The sequence below is a fragment of the Falco naumanni genome, chromosome Z (assembly GCF_017639655.2).
Source record: "Falco naumanni isolate bFalNau1 chromosome Z, bFalNau1.pat, whole genome shotgun sequence".
Taxonomy (NCBI): domain Eukaryota; kingdom Metazoa; phylum Chordata; class Aves; order Falconiformes; family Falconidae; genus Falco; species Falco naumanni.
In genome coordinates this window covers 41,720,348-41,740,992 of record NC_054080.1, presented here as the reverse complement: position 1 = coordinate 41,740,992, position 20,645 = coordinate 41,720,348, and the positions used below count along the sequence as shown (strand labels likewise).

The 20,645-nt window shown below is 39.1% G+C and overlaps 1 protein-coding gene across 3 annotated transcripts in view; it reads left to right on the top strand.

Moving 5' to 3' along the window:
- DAPK1 (death associated protein kinase 1) overlaps positions 1 to 20,645 on the top strand; it is a 90,746-nt gene that overhangs the window by 37,146 nt on the left and 32,955 nt on the right. For 2 of the 3 annotated variants that reach the window (XM_040580028.1, XM_040580027.1), the window contains 8 exons: positions 2,863 to 3,084; positions 14,265 to 14,403; positions 16,356 to 16,485; positions 16,764 to 16,812; positions 16,953 to 16,979; positions 17,405 to 17,557; positions 17,704 to 17,749; positions 19,407 to 19,496. In XM_040580028.1, the coding sequence (XP_040435962.1) occupies positions 2,863 to 3,084; positions 14,265 to 14,403; positions 16,356 to 16,485; positions 16,764 to 16,812; positions 16,953 to 16,979; positions 17,405 to 17,557; positions 17,704 to 17,749; positions 19,407 to 19,496 (856 nt within the window). Of the gene's footprint in view, positions 1 to 2,737; positions 2,759 to 2,862; positions 3,085 to 14,264; positions 14,404 to 16,355; positions 16,486 to 16,763; positions 16,813 to 16,952; positions 16,980 to 17,404; positions 17,558 to 17,703; positions 17,750 to 19,406; positions 19,497 to 20,645 lie in introns of those variants that run through there. The other variant, XM_040580029.1, reaches the window with a different exon arrangement.

Here is a 20,645-nt window from a genome sequence, read left to right as displayed (position 1 = left end):
ACATTCAATCCTATGGCTAAATCATGAGCAGAAATATTTTTCTTCCTTTGTCAGGCAGTTTAGCCTTCTAGCCTGAAAGCTAGCCAGGTGGCCAAAAGGCAAGAAATGACTTTTTACTTTTTTCTGACCTGCAAGCTTGAGTAGCTGTTCAGAGTTGTGGTGATGCCTACATCTGTCTACTGCCTGACTGCAGTTTCTCTGGAACTGTGAACTTTCTGAAAAGCTGATTGCTTTTTAAATATAGCTGAACATCTCTATGAGGTGTGCATGTTGTGGGTGAGAAAGTGAGATAATTGCTTCTTTTCACCCTGTCGTGGTTGAACCCCAGCTGGCAACCCACACAGCCACTTACTCACTCCCTCTGACCCAGAGGGATGGGGAGGAGAATTGGAAAGGAACATAAAACTCAAGGGTTGAGGTAAGAACAATTTAATAGGTAAAGCAAAAGCCATGCACGCAAACAAAGCAAAACAAGGAATTCATCCTTATATACCAAGCATGATGTGCCGTGGTATGGAATATCCTTTTGGCTAGTAGTTCGGGTCACCTGTCCTGGCTGTGTACAACGCCCCCCGCCCCGCCCTCTCACCGGCAGGGCCCAAGAAAACAAAAAGTCCTTTACTTAGTGTAAACATTGCAAGGCAACAACTAAAACAATCCCTGTGCTATCAGCATTGTTCTCACACCAAATCCAAAGCACAGCACTGCACCAGCTACTGAGAAAAAAATTAACTCTGTCCCAGCTGAAACCAGGACACTCACCCATAAGCAAGGGCCAGAAGACTCTGTTTGTACTTCTCCGCAGCAGTGTGAGTACCTAAGTGCATGCTCCACTCTGACTGGCTGTCCACAGTGCAAAGTTGCTCAGACCTTGGAGATCAGACCTGGAGCCACTGTTGCAGGGAGAGTTGTGGAGTTGAACTGAACGAAGCAGAGGGTTGATGTCCCTTAGAGTACATTGTCTAGGACCCTACTGTCAGTTTAGGATGATACAGGTCTTCTAGAGGTCCTGTGTCTCATTTGCCAGTCCCATATGAATGTCTTGGGTGTCTGAGAGCATCTCAGATGGCACTAGCTGACCTAGCCTAGGCAAGTGAAGCAGGTGTTCTAGTCTACATGTAATGAGCAAGAGGATATGGTGTGGTGGAAAGCAGTGCTCTGTCTGCTACGGTTTGTAATACTGTGTTGAGCCCTGTCTGGTGAACCTGACCCTTGACAACTTTGTGCAGAATTTGGGGGAGGGGGGCCCAGGAAATTAAGGCAAGGATTTTTTTTCATGCATCCTGAAGTCATTTCACAAGATCATAAACTGGTTTCATGAAATAATGAAGAATGAAACTTGAATGGTGATCGTAACATTGAAATACAACCAAACCTCAAAACTTAAGAAGACTGTTAACTGCTTTTCTCAGAGTTTACTTCTCTCATAGCCCATGGATTCATTCAAAGGCTTCCCAGCTGGTGGTGGCTACTCTGGAGTCCTTTTCCAGTTCATAGGAGAAAATCCCATCTCTGCCCTGCATTCTGTGGGTGACAGTCCTTTAAGCCTTGCCCAACTGCATGTCCCAGTTCAAAACAGTTTGTCACCTGGGGTTCTGTATGGGATCAGCATGGTAGTGGTGACCCAGCAGCCTAAAGTACTCTTGGCTGATCAGCCCTCTAAAGTAAAAAATCATGACTGTGATTTTTCCTTACAACATTTTATTATCTTCATTTATTGCATAACACTGTTGCTTGTCAGTTATCATCTTCTGTATTCTATCTGGCATGCATTCCTTAATTAGAATTATATGTGCCTACATGTTACATTGCTGTAGTCAAGCCTGCTAGGCTTGCCTTTGATTTAATTGCAGTTCTGAGTCTACTTTAGGGGACACTGCTTCTTCAGTTAACAGCTAATTAACAGCTAACTAATTTTCTGGCTAACTTCAGAAAATTTTCTCATTGTTATCACTTTGTAATTTTGTGCATTCTTCGTAGAGTGAAATAGACCAAGAGCAGAATTGCTAGAAAATCCTCAGGAAGAGATTAAGAAGACTTAAAGGGAAACTCGGCAGTATCAGAAATCTTGTTCTTGCTTTAACTCAGCATTAGATTCCTGGAGATTTCTGATCTGAATCAATGTATACAGCTAGCAGCAACAGGCTTATACGTGAATGATAACGTGCTGAAGTCACCAGCTTCCTGGAGTTTCTTTTGGTTTGTAATACAGTCACAGGTTTTTGTTCCTCATTGCCTTGGTGCTTTGCTCACCTTCAAAGTCTTCCTACTTAACAAGATAACATCAAGAATTACAGTTATTGTATTACTGCATTTAGTCAGTGCTTTTAAAAACCAAAGCAGTGTCCTGAAACCCAGTATGGTTTTAAAAACTTAGTAAAAACCAAATGAGGATAGAACAAAGTGAGTATTGACATGCCACATAGGTTGAAGGAAACTAAGGGCTGTCTCCCTTGCTGAACAAAGAAGTTATCCTCAACATGCATATGGAAGGAGAAATCCAGAAACCATTACTTTTGCGCAGTAGTCCCTGATGTGCGTATTTGTCAGAAATCCAGTGGTCTACACAGGCGTTATCTTTTACTTACAGATATGTTGGAATGTGTATGTTATGTATGCTTGTGTGATGTAAAAGCAGCGTCTTAACCTTTCTGCCGCCTCTAGGGTTTTTTTTCAGGTTTTCCAGATTGCATGAAAAATAGTCACGTGCTTTAGTTGAGTTAGTAATTCAGAAGTAGAGCTGGTTTCCCCCACTGTAGTAAGCAGATGCTAAACTTCCCTGAATCACTCATCTTCACTCTTTCCTTTTCCTTTTTTAAACTTTTTTCTTTTTTGATTGTTTGTTTTGTTTTGTCTTGTTAGTGGGCAGTTTGCTGTAGTGAAAAAATGCCGTGAGAAAAGCACTGGTCAGCAGTTTGCAGCAAAATTCATCAAGAAACGGAGAACAAAATCCAGCCGGCGTGGAGTGAGCCGGGAAGATATCGAGCGAGAAGTTGGCATACTAAAAGAGATTCGACATCCTAATGTGATCACGCTGCACGATGTTTATGAGAACAAAACAGATGTCATTCTTATCCTGGAACTGTAAGTAACTCTAGAGACTGGGAGGAGTAACAATATTTTTTGTTTGTTTGTTTTAAAAAAGTAGATACTTCTCTGAGAATCACAGTGATTTAGTGGATGTTTCTTACTAACCCAAAAGAAGATAGATACCAGCCTGAGAATTCTTTGTTTTAAGTCAGAGTTCTAGCTTCTTGATTTCCACACGTATTTCTCACTCTGAATGTACTATAAAAGTTAAAAAAAATAATGCAGCGTATTTAGGATTTGTTTCTGCTTGTTATTTTAATCATTATTGATGCTATGGATCCAGAAGAATAGCTTGGAGCTACATAAACTGATTTGAAGATTAAAGCAGAGGGAAATAGAGATTCTAAGTGGAGATTAGTTTAGCAAATTTTACTGTGTTTTGTGTTGCTATAAAACAGCATCACGGACTTCTTTTTTTTTTTTTTTTTTTTTAACCCCCCTAACAGAACAGTTTTCCCAGTTCTGTCTTGTTGAAATGTAAACTGAACTTTCATATCCTTATTTTAGTTCCCATTTTTCTTCCAAGGTTATTGCTAATGGATTGACGTAGATATATTGGCAGAGTATACTTCTGTGTTGTTTCAAGTCTGACTTCCAGTTGCTCAAAGATTGCAAGTTTATAAGTTAAGCTTTACTCATCTGTTACAGTTTGGCGGTGTCTGCTGGTGGGACTTACATGTCTTTACATAGTTTGGATGCCTGACACTACGTTATTGCTATACTTGCTCTCTATCAGTTAAATGTGCTTTAGAAGAAGTATTTCATGCAAGCAAATTATTTGGTACCAGAAAACTGGGAAGTAGCTTTGGAGTTTCATCTTTTCTGCAGTATATACATGAATGATACTGCTTTGTTATGTTAGAACATACTTTTGGACTTTTAGTCCAGCATGTGATGATTTACTGTAATACCGGTAGTCTGGGTTGGTTTTTTTGGTTCCGGAAGTATACGCTTGCATTAGTTTGTCAACTTTGGATAACTTAAGCCATTATTTTTTTACAAAAGCTAAATTATCAACCTGTACGAAGTAAAAGTTCCTTACATTTCTAGCAGAGTATCTATCATTTCTGGGGTTTATTCAGAACTCTTTACATGAGTGGTGAATACACAGCAAAATTAGTGTGATGCTTCTTCCTCTCACCACTTGATACTAGCTCTCACGTTCTTTCTGTCTATAACCTTACTGTTGGTCTATCACTGCTTCTGCAGTACTTTCTGCTCTGTAGTCTCTCTAGCTGAAATCAGGCCAGTGAGTGGTCTTGAAAGCTCAGAGGAAAACTCAGTAATCATGGGCAGTGGCAGGAGGCATGTGGACTGTTCTGCCCCTGCCCTTTCTATATGGGATGGGAGCTCTTTTGGCAGCAAGATTTCTGTGTCTGTCTATGTGTACCTACTAACGTTCATTGAATGGAAGCAGATATTACTTCTGACAATGTGTGTTAATATTTCATAAGCTTGATAGTATGAAGCTCAGCAAACTATTTGTATTGCAGTTTAGCTAATTGTTTTGCCTGCTAACAATCCCCATACAGTTTCCGTTGTAGCCTTACTTTTTTGTCGTTTTTCTGAACTGCTGTGTGAGTGTTTCAACCTGAAAAAGTGCTATTTGGGGTATCACGAAGGTAGCAAGTTTATTTATTTAAAGGGTCAAAGAGGAAAAGATGGCACATTAGGAATCCCTTTGTAAACTGAACATACTAGTTGCCGTAAAGTTTTTGTAGTTCTCAAAATCATCATGGTGTTACGTAAAGCTATTGAAAAGGCAAAAGATTGTTGTTCTAATTGCATGCTTTGACACTTAAATATGTAATCCCTTTCTTCTAATACTCGCATTTTGCCTAGGGACCTATTCCTCTGACATTCTTTGTTCTTACAGAACAGTTTCAAACAAACAGAAATAAAACTGAAAGCTTATTTAATAACTTGTTTTGCTACCTCAGAATTCATCCGAAGTGGCCATTTTTCCTTCTGATTAGAACATAGGATTTTTCCTGGGGCTTGTGTCCCTTTATGACTGCAAGATGATACAGTATATCACATACAGACAGGATTGCATTTCAGTCAATTTTTCTAGTATTTAAAGAGGAACTAAAAATCAATATTCTAGCTATGTATGAGAAATTCATAACAAAACAAAACCCCAGAAGAAACACTGATTTCCTATTAGTAAGCAAGTGTAGTAATGCAAGCAGCAGTGAGGAAAAGTATTTCTGGTTTCTGTTCTTGGTAGAACCTGCAGCCCACAGGTGTCAGGGCACTGCAGCTGCCCTTTTGGTGCTGCCATATGTTAACATGCACAGTCTCAGTGCAACACGGTGTGTTGCCTGTTCGCTATTGACTTTTATTTCCTGGTTGAGCAAGCAGTTTGTAGTATTGTGTGCAGTCTCCTAAATATTTTTCTGCACTGCATCATTAATCAGCTGTTTCTCAGAGGTAAGCGACTGACTGTAGAAGTTTTCACTTCATTGCCTTGCAGCAAATATTACATCAGTCAGCAAAGTATTCAGGGTGGTGATTTGTATGTGGAAATATGTGGGCAGTTAGTTAATTATTGCAGTGGCAAGGTCCTCATAATACTGAATGCAAAACGGAGCTGCATATCTAAACGTTTATCCACATGGGTGTTTGCAGGGTTTTCTCTCAAACCTACCTTATGTTGAGAAGCTGGCCTAGCAAAAAAAAAGTGTTACCAAACATTTACTTTCTAAAACTTTTGAAATCAAGTGGTTCCTTAAAAGATTCAGCACTCACACTCAATCATGAGATATCCTTGAAGAGCCTTACTTTATTATAGTCTTTTGGTATATTTAGAGAAATTGGGCATATTTTCATGTTTCTAGGTCTTACTTAGTGGGAAGTGTCTCCTTGATTTGGAAATAACCTTTGAAATTCCCAGTCTGTGGACACTCCCATCTTCAAGGAATCCTGTGCATATTACATACGATCTGGAAGACACTGTCTCTTCATTTTCTTCTTTTTTCCTTGTATCACACAAATAACAGAATAAGTCAGAATTTTATACTACTGTTTTCTATCCAGGTGCAGTAACTAGTTTCTGTTATGTGTTAGCGATAGTAAGCTATTTCTAGTGAGCTCTGCTGAAGCCATGATTTTATTGGACTTCACAGACTAGAAAACACAGATGCCTCTGTTGCACAGTGATAAGTATTTTCTTTCTTTGAGCACATTTTACACCTACTTGGTTCCCCTTTTGCTGGCCTTGGATACATAATCTCTGTCTTTTCTAGTTTTTCCTTCTACTTTACTATGTACTCATTTAGACTGCACACCTACAAAATATACTCAGTATGTGGTGCATTGTGGAAGCTTGGTTATGGTTTCCCAGTGTAACCACAAAGAATAAATACCCTTATCCTAAATTATATAGTAGTTCCTTAGAGTGCTCAGAAGTAATGCACATGGTTTCGCCTTTTAATATAGCTTGATTGCAATAGCTTACTTTTTTCACTGGGAAGCTGTGGAAGGAGTTAGGTATTCATCCTTCTTCCTGCAAAAAACATGAGAAAAAAACATTCCTGAACTGGAAATCTTAACTGAAGACCATTAGCTCTTGTAGCATAGTTCTGAGTGATTAATATCTGTTTTAAAAATTCAAAAAAAGGAGTAGAAAGCTTTGAAAGTCTTAGCTCAGAAAGACAGAAATGACATTAACTTACAAGTGATTGTGCATTAAATACTATATTTCTTGCATTTTTAAGAAGTTAGTTCCTGTATGTTTTCTTTAAAATTTCATCCTGTGCATCCCAATGTCTCAGAGAGAGTTGCCACCTTAATAATATTAACCAAAACAACACAACAGAGCAAGGAGAGAATGATAGATCCGTGTATAAAAATTCTGATGATGTCATGAGTTGCTCATTGAAGGTAAAGAAGAACAAATAACGATGAACTCTTTAAATTCCCCTTCTATCTTATCGGGGAGTTAATTCAACTTGTTATAATAGCTTGGCTGCCAGAGAAGCTTGAAGTCTGCACTTCAAAATGAAGTCTTTTATTTTTAGTTGTCTCTTGATGTAAAGAGCTCTGAGGTTTTTGTGATTTTTCCCTGTAAATCATACAAAAGTTGTTCTTGAGTGGCCTTGTACTGAATTTTGAGAGGAGGATTGAATCTTTAGTGCTTACTGGGATATAATAGCAAGTAAATTAGCATTGCAGAGCTTGCTTGTTTTGCCACTTTTGACTTGAAAATCCTGAATTGCAGGGCCACAGAGGACATGTAGATGGGTAAGAATGAAGGCTTGACAGGGCTGAAAAGAAAGATGCTAGAGCCAGGGTGGCTGTGCCACACGTTGAGTTCATCTTAGAGGGAGAGCACTTGGCTTCTGGGCTCTGCAGTCCCTAAGCGAAATACATGGCACTCTTGTGTGCTAAGTCTGAATGCTCTTTGTATGTTAAATTTGAATGTCTTGGGTAAGATCAAAACACTAAGGTAGTCTGCTGAGCCAAAGTGGTGGGTTAACAATGTGCATTATCCAGACTCTGGACATTTACAGAACTTCAGTGCTGAAAACCTAAATATTAGCTGTGTTTGGGTGCATGAAAGATTCACATTCGTTCGCATCATCTTCTTAGTAGGACTCAACTGCTTAAATCTTAGTCTGGATTTTGGTGCCTGTGTTCTTCTGGATGGTCATTCTGAAGGCCAATACTTCTTGTTCAATGTAATTGGAAAAATTAGGCACACTAGAGAGGATTTCATGACAGTTAGCATCTCTGATAGAAGGTGGACAAATGAAAATGATACGGCATAGTGATGCCATTAAATGTCTTTTGATTTTTCTGGTAGCTACCTAAAGAAAAAACTCAGTACAGTGTTGTTCAGCCGGTAGGTAAGGTAACAAGCTAACAGCCCTGGTCTGCTCTTTCAACATATTTGGTACACTTTGTACTTCTGAGGAGTGGGTTTGTAACTGAACAATTGGTAAAGGCTGTGAAATGAAGTGGATGATGTAAACCCCCTTAACCTTAAATAAAACAGGAGTAGCAATATTTTGGTCTAGTCTTGGGCTGCCAACTTCTGTTTCAAAATAATGCAAGGAGTCATACAAAAGACATTTGACCACAGAATCCTTAGGGAAGACATTTCTTTTACAAGTTGACAGGAGGAATTTTTGGATTAGAGAAGAATACAGATAATGTATCAAATTAAATCTGCTTTAAAAAATGGAGTACATTGTTTTTGCAATTCTTTAACTTTACTAGCTAATCTTGTTTTGAAATCTAAGCAACATACAGTAAACCTTGTGAACTTCAACTTACTGGTTAAGTTTCTTCCAAACAAGGGGTTTGAGCTTAGGTTTTGGGGTTTGTGTGTGGGTTTTTTAAACTTGATTAGAAATAGTTAGATAATCATTAATTTCCATTTAGGTGCTATTACAATATGAGCAATGTGACCAAAGTGGCATGTGACTGAGTCATTACAAGGTGACCATGCTGACTTTGAAGGTTAATTGTTTCTGAGTTCCCTTTGTAGGTTCCCATAATGACTTCCTCTGAGATCTGGTGATCAGTTCTGTTTCATAGTTAAGAAAGCCTGGCAACTTGCAAAAGCACTGTCGAGAAGTCCTTTTTCCACCGGTGTGATACATCTTTCCCAGAGGAAGATACGTGAAGCAAACACACCTGTCAGCCTTCCTTCAGGAAGGCTGCAAAATGCTTTTACCACTGTGCATTTTGTGAGAAAGAATGCCACTGACCCAAGGCTTTATTTTACTTGTAGCAGTTCAGGAAAGCTAGCACCTCTGCCTAGAAATATCAGGAAAGCAACACATACCAGCTTTGCTCTTAGTAAAAATGTTTATACAAAATATTTCTAACAGTGTTCTGCTACTCAAAAACAATACAAAATGTAGTCATGTTGTGACACTGAAAATATATTTACTCCTTCTGTGTTATAACATGGTCAGTAATAATGATAAATAATAATAAACTTTTAGGTTTAAGGTGTGACCTTCATCAATCATAAATTCTTACTTTATTGAGCAAAATATTTGAATAGTCTATTATGACTGAAAAATTGTGATTCAGTTTGAATGTAAACAGAAAGGTTTTATACAGGAACGTTAAAGAGTTCTTGCTTTAAAGGAAAACAGTATGTGAAGGTGAACACAGAAGCTTTGCAGCCATAAAGGAACTTAGCTGCAGCTTGGTTGTAATCAGGCTCCTCTGTTAATCTGCAGTGGTATAGGTTGTTGCCCATCAGTTACTTGCTAGCACTTTGGAGATCAGATTTGCGTTACAGCACAGATCAACAGCTTAGAAAGATGCCTGGTAATTCCTTACCAGCAAACATAGAAATTGAACAGAGAGAAGCTCAGCGCTTCCAGAGGATACTGGGTATGGATACTCTAAAGTGCTCTACAGGTAGAAAAAGACTAGTGCTTGGTGAACTGCTTGCCTCTGCTCCCTTCAGGAAGCAATCTTTATCCAGCTGGTGATTAGCAGCAGTCTGTTAGATGCATGGCGCCCCTGCAGAGCCCCAAAGGTAGGCTAGGGGTGAGTTTGCATGGCTTTGGAATCCTGCACAGCAATCTGGTTTCAGCCAGTTTTCAACAGGGTGTTTGTGCACCAGCCACCCCAATGCTAGCTTAGAAACAAGGCCTGGGGCATTCTGCTGGAAGTGGAACCAGTGCGCTTCTGGGGAGAGGGTGACATTCAAAAAGATCAGTCATAGGGGCTGATATATGGAGTTGTCTGCACCTTCTCCTTTATGTTAAGACAGCCTCTGTACATGAGGTGGGATGTGCACAGGTATATTGGTGAAATGGGGTTTTCTGCTTGTCTTCTGGCTCCAACTCTGAAGGTGACCATGGGCTAGTAAAATGGGCAGTGTTTCTTTGTGGGACTGTGTTATCCTGGCCGAGGCACAGGCCTGGACTTGAAAACCCAGCAGCTTTTTCAGGACATTTGAGAAGAATGCAGTAGCTTACACAGCTGATGTCTATACTGGCTCATTCTAACCCATTTCTTGATCTATGATATCTGGAAGTCCGGTCAAGATCATGTAGTGATTCTAGATATATACACTGGTTGTGAAATCTGTGAAAGCAGACTCTGTGCTGATAGAGCTGGCAGCACTATAATCTGGTGAATTAACTGTGGAGGTGAAACTTATAAGGGATATTGACTGTGGACCTGTATTAATCCTCTGTGACTTGCTTGCAGTAATTGCCTTGCAGTGATACCATGATTGTCTATATACCTGTGGTGGTGCAGCTTAGTATCAGACCTGCTAGAGTCAGCAGGAAGGCAGGGGATAAGCAGTTGCCTGATGAGCGGGAAGAGGAAGCTAAGAGACACAATCTGTGTTACTGAGCTCCTGCGGAGGTGTGGGTCGCAGTCCTTCACGTATGGGAAGGGCCCCTGCAGGCTGCCTGGAGCAGAGGGACCTTTCTGGGAAGCTGGGGTTTTCTGAGCCATCTTGTGTGGGCTGGTGTTTGTATTCGTCATTGCTATGCAACCCCATTTCTCCCATGCCTTATGTTCCTGCCGGTGAAAGTAAGCAGCAGCAGAAGCTGGCTGGGCACTGAGCTTGCCAGCAGTGGCGGTGCCCAAAGGCAGAACCCAGGGTGCTGAGCCCGACTCGCATCTGAGGAGTTAACAACAGGAGGTCGCAATGGCCTGCCCTGTGAGGTGAACCCATGTAGGATCTCACCCTAGGCATTAAGGGTGAGGTGTGTAATGTGAAGGGGCACGCTAAGATTCTGTAGACCAGAGGTGCAGCTGCTTCGGAAGCGAAGCTTTGAGTGTATTACAGCCAGTCCCTTCTCACTCATCTACACCTTAAGCAAGGGCTGAACCTACAGAAGCACACAATGCTTTGGAAATATCTACCACTTTTGCTAATTAACTTCCAAATTTAAGAAATTAAGAATTTAGTGTGTTAGTGTCTCAGGACCTCAGTTTTAAGATTTGCAAGCACTAGGTATATTACCTGTGAGATACAGGTAACATTTTATTTGGCGCTGTTACAAGGACTATGATACGATTAAGAAGTGTCAGTGTAACCTGTGGCAAAGACAGGAGGATAGTACTCAGCAGTGCTAGAGAGGAGCTATATGCAATCTCGTGCTACTAACTCTTCACAGATGCGATGACACAGAAGAACACATGTATGTCAAACTTGTAATTTCATACTGTCTAAACTTTCAGGGTACAAAATTGCACAAAATGGAATGATTGCAGATAAGAAGAAGCTGAAGATGAAGAGGCTCCTTCCATTTTACACAAATGCAGTTATGTTTCTTTGTTAGATATGTTGAAAATAGGTAAAGTATCTTTAAAATGCCACCAGGAATTAAGAGTGAGCTCTAACAGCCATAAAACATCCCCATACCTGCACGACACTGTCACAGTCTGTTTTGGACTGCAGAGTGGGCAGCACAGTGTTGCAAGTTGGCATTGCTGAAAATGCATCCTCTGAGTACTTCTGCTGCGTTTGTGACAGCTGGTGAATGCTTTAGGCATCAGCAGGTGCTTTCAGTGTTTCACAGGTTGGGTGATCTACATGAAAACTAGACTGGATAACTGTGTGTTTGTTGCAGTCTTTCAGCCTCTTCCTCAGCTGAGGGTCTGGCTGTGCTGGCTCACTGAACTGTGTGACTGTTAGCCCAGTGCCAAGTCAAGCTGAGTGCATAAAGGTGCTGTGTTTTGCTGCCGTGGCTGCCCACAGCTGGGGAAGTAGCCACAGTGAGTCTGTCTGCTCCGTGTGGCATGGCGGTGCTCCAGTTGACAGCCTCCTGGCAACTACAGCAAACGTTCACTTGGTAACATGTGGAAACAAGTTCCATGTGATGTGTAAGTCCCTGAGCTCAGTAATTGGGAACGAAGAGAAATGCCAGCACTGTGTCACCACCCACGTTTCTGTTCATCATCACAAAGTGCTGCAGCGGTACAGCCTGAAAACTTTTTTTTTTAGTCAGAAACGAAGAATGAGCAAATATGCATGTGTATCCATTTCTAAGATGTTTTTGACCAGCCTTTGTAAAGTAATGAACTGTATTTAATCTTTAGGAGTTCATTTTAATGTTTCTACAACAACAACCAAAAATACTAAAATTACCTCTCTTCCTTCCAGTCTGTAATTCTTATTAAATTAAATATATTATATTATATCTAATAAATAAATTCATAATAATAAAATAATAATAAATTCAAAATAATAAATATATTATATCTAATTAAATATTAATGGTACTTGTCACAGTTTAACCCCAGCCAGCAACTAAGTACCACACAGCTCCTCTCTAACTCCCCCTGCACCCCTGCCTTGGTGGGATGGGGAGGAGAACCAGAAAAAGACTAAACTTGTGGGTTGAGATAAGAATAGTTAAATAATTGAAATACAGTTAAAAAAAACCAAAACAACAATGATAATAATTGTAATTAAAAGGAGAGAGAGAGAAGAATACAACCCAAGGTGGGGCAGGGTGGGGATGGGACGTCAAGTGACACAATTGCTCACCACCCACTGACCGATGCCCCTCCAGTCCCCAAGCACTGATCACCAGCCCCGGCCAACTGTCCCCAGTTTCTATACTGGGCATGATGTTCTATGGTATGGAATATCCCTTTGGCTAGTTCAGTTCAGCTGTCCCGGCTGTGCTTCCTCCTGGCTTCTTGTGCACCTGCTCACTGGCAGAGCATGGAAACTGGAAAGCCCTTGGCTTAGGGTCAGCACTACTTATCAACAACTAAAACATCAGTATGTTACCAATGTTGTTCTCATGCTAAATCCAAAAACCAGCACTGTACCTGCTACTAAGAAAATTAACTCTATCCCAGCCAAAACCAGGACAGCACTTTGTTTCAGTAATTGCTTTCAGGCAGAAAATATTACAACAGAAACAATAACACAAAACAATACTTTCTGTATTGCCTAGGAAGCTTAGTGAAAGCTCTGAGAACTCATTAAAATACACTTTTCATGCAATTTACATTACAATAATGCAGATTACTCTTTTAAAGTAGACATGATAAAGAAGTCAAATTGTTTCCAGAATTTTGCCCACACTTTTTAGTTACTGTTCTCTGTTAATCCCATTGTTTTTCATAATCAGAACTTTAAATCGTGAAGAGGTTATTTTCTTCCCTGCAAAAAGGCAACATAAATTAAGGTATATATTCTGAATTTTTTTAAGATATCAGTACAATGCAAAATATAGGGGATAATATGATAATCTTTGCAGTCTCTAAGACACTTATGGTAATAATGCTGGTTTTATAAACCGGAAAAAGTTTGCCACGGTGGACAGTCATCCTCAGTGTATGTCCTTAAACCTAAAGGAGATGGGTTGTGTTTTTAAGAACAGTTGTAGTTCATGTTTACTCTTCACTTCACTTCAGTATTTCTTTTTCTGTTGACAATTACTGTCACTTCAGTGAGGCTGCTGGCTGAGTTGAGAAAAGGGTCATCTTCAGTTTATTCCTCTCCCTCAAATGCAAACATCAAGATGTACTTATGTATCCTTCTCACTTCTTACCTCTCTTCTTTCTGCCTGTGCAGCTCAAACTCCTGCTAGAAATAGTCTTAAGGGCAGTCATGACTTTTGCTTGTAGGAAAGGTGTGGTAATGTTAGACTAAAAATGCAACATATGTGCTGAGTGTAATTCACTGTTTCAAAGAACAGAATATATTTTCAAAAAGTTGAATGATTTGAGGAGTTTGAAAACTGAATAGTAGGACTGCTGCCAGTAAATATTTTAAAATAATCTTTAAATCCTGTATTTTTCAATGGGGGTGGTGGACATCTTTTACTAGCATGAAACAAAGTTTTGTTTTCTAGACGTCCCATTACATGAGTATGTTTTGAGTATACATACTTCCCATTTAATTTCATTCTTTTAAATGTGCAAACAGAGAGTAGGTGGGGTTTACTTCATTTAAGTTTAGATAGAGCCAACCATCTTTGGTGGTTTCTTTTAAACCTTTTTTTGTTTAAAAATAAGACTTTTTTTATTGTATTCTTTTCAGGGTGAGGAGGGGTGGTTACTAACTATTTTGAGTATTGAATTCAAGTAATTTTAATCTTTTTTTGGTATTGACAAAGTTTAAAGCACCTGGATCCTTTTCAAAACTGGTTTGAGAATAGCTATGCTAAAAACCCGTTGGTTGAAACAAAAGCTCATCAATAACTCTGCTTCTGTTCTCCAAGTGTTGCAGGTGGAGAGCTGTTCGACTTCTTAGCTGAGAAAGAATCTCTCACAGAGGAGGAAGCCACAGAATTTCTCAAACAGATACTTAATGGTGTTCAGTATCTCCACTCTCTGCAAATTGCTCACTTTGATCTTAAGGTATGTTGAGCAGATAAAAACTTGAATAACTGTAAGCAACATCCGTTCAAGTCCTTTTTAACGCCAGCCACAAATCTGCCGTCATGCAGATCTTGGCCATAGTTTTGTTTGCTAACTTGTGTAGACAGGGGAAAGCTCAGCCACTGAAAAGAAATTACTGAACCGTAAATAGTTGCCGTCTGGTTTTAGTGTGGGATTCTTCATGGAAAATGGGAACTTCCGATGAAATTAAACAATTCTGAGCAAGCAGTCTTGAAATAAAAAATATTATGATTTTATGGAATGTGGTTGGGATCTGGATGAAACATTCTAACAGAATGCCTTTTTTCCAACTTTTTTTTTTTTTTTTGGCGGTTGTATACATCTTATATTCATGTGAACATTATTTATAGGTACTATAATTGAAACAGTACAGAGTTAAGTACAAAGGTTCTTGCAAACGAGACATAGCAGATAATTTCCTCTTCTGTTTTTTGTTTTGGGGGGGGTTTGTTTGTTTTTAGAAAACTTGTTAATTGCATCCTTTTTGTTATAAGAGAGCTTTTGTGTCTAAACTCAGTTACCACTTTTTTTAATATTTTGATTTCAGAGTATTCCTCTATAAGATTTTTTTTTAGAGGTAGGCAACTGAACGCTCCATGAAGTCTGCTGAAGTCAGCAGCTATGTCTATAATAGGAAAAGGAGGCATAATTACGACATTGCATTGCAGTTCTGAAAGGGGTGATGTGTTCTGGGGATGAGGTAGGGAAAGGAATGGTTTTCAGGGAGAACGTACCTTTTCTAGTCTTGTCCTCATTACATACAGTAATAGATTTGATCTTCGTATGACAGCAAGAGAAAAGAACTACGAACCTAGTAAGAAATACATTTCTTACAATGTGAAATGTACATTTTTGCCAATGTGCTTACAATAAAGCGAAGCATCCTTACACTGGATACTAAGAATATGTGAATTAAAGTATGCAGCAAGAATTACAGTATGCTGAACAATAAAAATATGCAATAGAAATATAGGGAGGGAAGGAAGAACATTATGTTTGCACATATCAGCCCCTGTAATTGGGGAAGAGAAGTAAAAGAAGGGTGATGAATAGCCCTTCTTAATGACTCCAGAAGTTCATAACGATGTAAGCAGGATCGATGTAGCTCAGGGAACTCTTCAGAGCATGCCAGTTTATGGGGATGACAGGATATGGAGACTAAGTAGTTGGTTCTGTATGCTAGTTGGGTGTGTTGAATGTAGAAGCAGGCTCCTTTAGTGCTGCCCTTGACATTTTATCTTCTGATGTTGTTCTGTTTTTGCAAAACTTTGTTGCAAAATAATCCAAAGTCCGTATTTTACAATAAACTAGAAAAGACATGAGAACCTTCTTGGTTTTGTGGTTTTTTTTTTTTTGTGGGGTGTTGGTTTTTTTTTTGTGTATGTTGAGCCTTACAATCTGGGAGCTAGACCACTCCAAAAAGTTCTCTTGAAGATCCAAAGGCAACAAGATATACCTCTCTGATTGCTTGTGTGATGTGAAAGAAACTTCTTTTCAGGGAGTAGTGTTAACCAAGCCCAAATAGTAGTTTATTCGACTTTGTTTCTGGTAAGCTCCAAGCACTGCTCAAATGACCGTAGCACAGAGGCTGTGGCCTTTACTGAAGACATCGTGTTTCACTTAGAGTCCATCCACATGAAAACTGCAACTGTTGTATCTACAAGAGGTAAAATGTTGGCCCTGTGGAAATCATACACTCTGTCATCAACATGAAATCCTAATTTACTGTAGCTGATTTTTAGCATATGTTAGATTGTAATAGGAAAAAATGGGATTTTTCTGCTGGAGAGACAATTAAAGAGGCAGAAAGAGGTAAAGAGAAATATTCAGTGCTGAAGAATGCTGGTATGCGTCAGACATTTTGTACCTATGTATAATCTCTCTTTCTCTCCCCCTCGTCCTTCTCAAAGCCTGAAAACATAATGTTGTTGGACAGGAATGTACCAAAGCCTCGCATCAAGATTATTGACTTCGGTTTAGCACACAAAATTGACTTTGGAAATGAATTCAAAAATATCTTCGGAACACCAGAGTTTGTTGGTGAGAAAACCGGTTTCTTCAAACTATTCTTTTTCAGTCTGTGAAACAGTCTGTGTGGCTTAGCTTGGTTTGGCTGAGGTACAGATTATGTAATTTGTGTGTAATTCATGACATTTTGAAATTTAGATGAGCAATTTGTAGTGTTCAGTTCCAACTTATACTTGCATTAAGATGTTTTTATCTCTCAGCATCTTAGCTTATTATCTCTGACATATATAGGCTCAGAGTAACAGAACTGTTCTTTGACTAGGTACTGATCTTCCTGCTTTCTCCTTTAGCTCCTGAAATAGTAAATTATGAGCCTCTTGGTCTTGAAGCAGATATGTGGTAAGTTATTGGATCTTACTTGAAATAAATCTCTCGTGATTATTCTTATGTTCTAACCTTTTTTATTTTTCTCTCCCCTCTCCGCCTCCATCTCTTTTTCTCCCCTCTCCCTCATCTTCGCCCCCTGCCCTTCACTCCAGGAGCATTGGTGTAATAACTTACATTCTGTAAGTACCAAAATATATGGGTGGTTCTTGTAAATGCTATTTTTTAAATTCTGATTCTATCCTCTGCGGGTTTGGTGGTGTCCATACAAGTCAAAACATTGTGATTGCATATCATCATTCAAGTTGAATGATCATAAAAGAAACAGTATAGTTTTTGAAAAAATGGCCGTTAATCAGAATTTACATAGCATGGGAAGCTGTCTTCAAATCTGTAGGTGATTTTCCACAGCAGCTTCATCTTAATCAATATTCTCTGAAATTACAGGAAAGGTTTTTGCCCTACTAGATCACACCTGCCTGAAAATACCTTTGCAGTCTTAGAGCAGAAAAGAAAAAGTGTTCATGTTCTGCTATAATTTGATCTCAGAGGGTTGAAACGGCAATATTACAACATGTAATGAGAGGAATGTCTGTCTGTCTTATAGTCTAAGTGGTGCATCACCATTTCTTGGAGACACCAAACAGGAAACACTAGCAAATGTGTCTGCTGTGAATTATGAATTTGAAGAAGAGTTCTTCAGTAATACCAGTGCCCTCGCTAAAGATTTTATACGAAGACTTCTAGTCAAGGATCCAAAGTGAGTTGTTTCTCTTGTGTATGCACTGTTGCAGCCTGTGTCTCTAGTATTTCAAATGACATTATATTTTGAGATATATTTAATAAACATGTGGCAGTGTGTATTTTTTACTATCTGAAACAGCTTCATCTTGTATTCTATTAAAGGAAGAGAATGACTATTCAAGATAGCTTGCTGCATCCTTGGATCAAGGTTAGTATGTAATTCATTCTCTGTTGCCTGTTGCCCTGTTTTTAATCATTCTTCATTTCGTACTTCACTTTTTCTTTTCAAGTTACTTAACAAGGAGAATTGCCATAATTGTTTAATGTAACTTTACTGTTTTGGAAAACTGTGTGAAAATTAATACATGGAGAATGTGGACTTCATTAACATATCCTCTATGTAAGTTAGCAATAGAGAAGTAGCCTGCTATTGAGATTAAAATCATGCTTAGGCAGAAAAGCTAATCTTCAGGGAGCTTTGGACTTACAAAGATAACATTCTCTGAATCCAGTCCAGTTTCCTCTCACATTTTTCATCTTCTAATTTCATTGTTTAGATTGGGTAAAAAAGGGCCTTTCCTCTTTAAACTGAAGAAAGCAGTTGATGCAGAGCTGGTCCACTTCTTTCAGTGATACACAGTGGTTGGTTTGGATTGAGCTGTTAGTGGTGCTACTAAGCTGAGAGGGAGAAAATGGGACCTGTTGTTCTTAATGTGTGTAGTAACACCTACCAGTTGTTTTTTTTGATTCTGTATCACATTCTGATTGTGAGTAGTAAACCTCTGCAGTGCCAGTGATTTCCCAGGTCTTGGGGATACACAGTGGGTATTTGACCCCACTCCACTTCCCAGAGAACCAGTTAGCAGCATATTTATCTGTGCCACAGCTGCTCCAGTTCACAGTTCAGCACCCTAGGGCAGACATTTCCACACCAGTACACCAAACTACAGATTTGACTGTGCTTTGCTGACTTTTTGCTGGGTTAGTCTTAAACAGTTGAAAAGTTAAGCATGTTGAACATGTTAAAATGATCTTTTAAACCATTGAAGTAAGCATTGTCCAAGTTTGTGTCTCGGGAACCAAGGTCTCCACTGCTGCAAAAAGACATGATCTTTTGTGCCCTGTTATGTTCCTTTATATCTTATCTTTGTGGGTATTCTACCCCCACCCCACTGATCTATACTGTCTTTTCCCCTTCCCATTACTACCTTTACCTGCATTTCTCCATAGAAATGACTTAGGGTATGGTATCATATAATAATGCAAAATTTGGTGTACTCCACTGGTTACTGGTGCTTAGCTTTGGCCTATGAGAAAGTTCAAAGGGTGCGGCGTTAGAGCTTGCTGCACAGGTAGGTGGGATGTGATTTTTCTTAGGGTCCCAGCAGCAACCACCTTATTACACTGAGACTGGAACAAAGTTTGACTGAATTTAAAATCAGCCAGGAAATCTAACCAGAAGACAAGATTTATCTAGGAGATGATAAATAATAATAAAGGAGATGATCCAATGCCTCCATCACAGAGGGACATGAAGGGTAAAGCCGAATGTTCTGTTGGCTGTTGGCTTTTTTTGTTTGAATTCAAAAAATAAGTATTTTAGTATTGCATGAAATATTCTTAGGTCTGAATTTGCTTTAGGGCGTTTTATGTAGAAATTCCATCTGCATGCCCCAGTAGGCTGTGGATGTTAAAATGATGTGCTTACAATTACTTCATTATTACAATATGTTTACAATATTATTATGATGTAAATAGAAGTCATCACTGAAGAACAGTGTCTTACATACAGGAAGGTGCTTTATGAAAGTTCTGGTTGTAATTTGTGATATTGTACAACAGCTTGATTTTTCTTTTGCACATAGCCTAAAGACACCCAACAAGCACTTAGCAGAAAAGCATCTGCAGTGAATATGGAAAAATTTAAAAAGTTTGCAGCACGACGAAAATGGAAAGTAAGTCATTCAACAGATCTTCAAAATGTTGGTGACATAGAGATGCAGAAGCATTACCTGCTCCAGGGAGACATCAGTGCCTTTAGGAGTCGAGAAGGGGAAACTCATTCCTCTTTCATTTGGGATAAATTAGGTGCTTGAGTATGGGGGTATGGGAGAACATTTCTTGGTTAATCATCTGCATACAAATGCTTGTGTGTGGATTGTTCATTTTCTGCATCCAGCTGAATGCTGTCATCATGTGTCTTGGTAACATTTTCAGAGAAAAGGCATTTCTAAGTGCCAGTAAATCAAACATACCTTAAGCAGGCCTCACGGAGTTAGTTATTCCAGTGGTTATGTCAATGTGCAACAAAGTAGGAAGGAAAACTAGTGTCTTTTGCAAAAGATTTTTGGTCTGAGACTGTCAAACCTGTTTAGAAGCTTGGCATCACTTAATCTTTCCAGAAATGGGGCAAGATATTAGCTGAAAGTGTTGATCTGTGCAAGGAGCAGTGCATCAAAACAGTTGTCCCTCCTCCTTCAGCTTGCACACTGGGGAGTTCACACTGAACTAAGCAAGGGTAAGACTGTTGTATGAGAAATCTCTTTATCATGGGGAGGGATGAGACATGAAACAACACAAGTCACTATTATTAGAAAAGGAATTTTATTCATGGTCACAGTGGCCAAGAAATAGGATGATTTTGCTAAGCTATGGACCAAAGCTACAAAATACCCAGCTGTGCGATACAATTTTTTTGCTGTGGTTTAGTCTGTGATAGGTGAACATCTATGGTATTTTTAAAATTTTAAGTACTTAGACTGCTGCCCTGGAGTGAAATGGTGGGTCTAGGAACATGGTAAGAAGTGCTGTCAGCTAATATACATTTAGTTTAGGTTTTCTGTATGTACATGCTTTAAAATATGAACATTTAAATATTTTTAGTGTGAACAAGAGGATGTGGTACAAATCTGGTTTGTTTTGTATTTGAACAGCTTGATGAAACAGTAGCAATCAAAAAATATTATATAGCTTTGCTTAGCGCATATGAATAGCCTATTTGGATTATAAATGTCTGAAGAAATTAAAGGTTCAAATGCGATATAGAACAGAGGTAGAGGGGGTGTTGAAGTCAGTTTGTTTTGCTAATACAACAGTATTCCTTT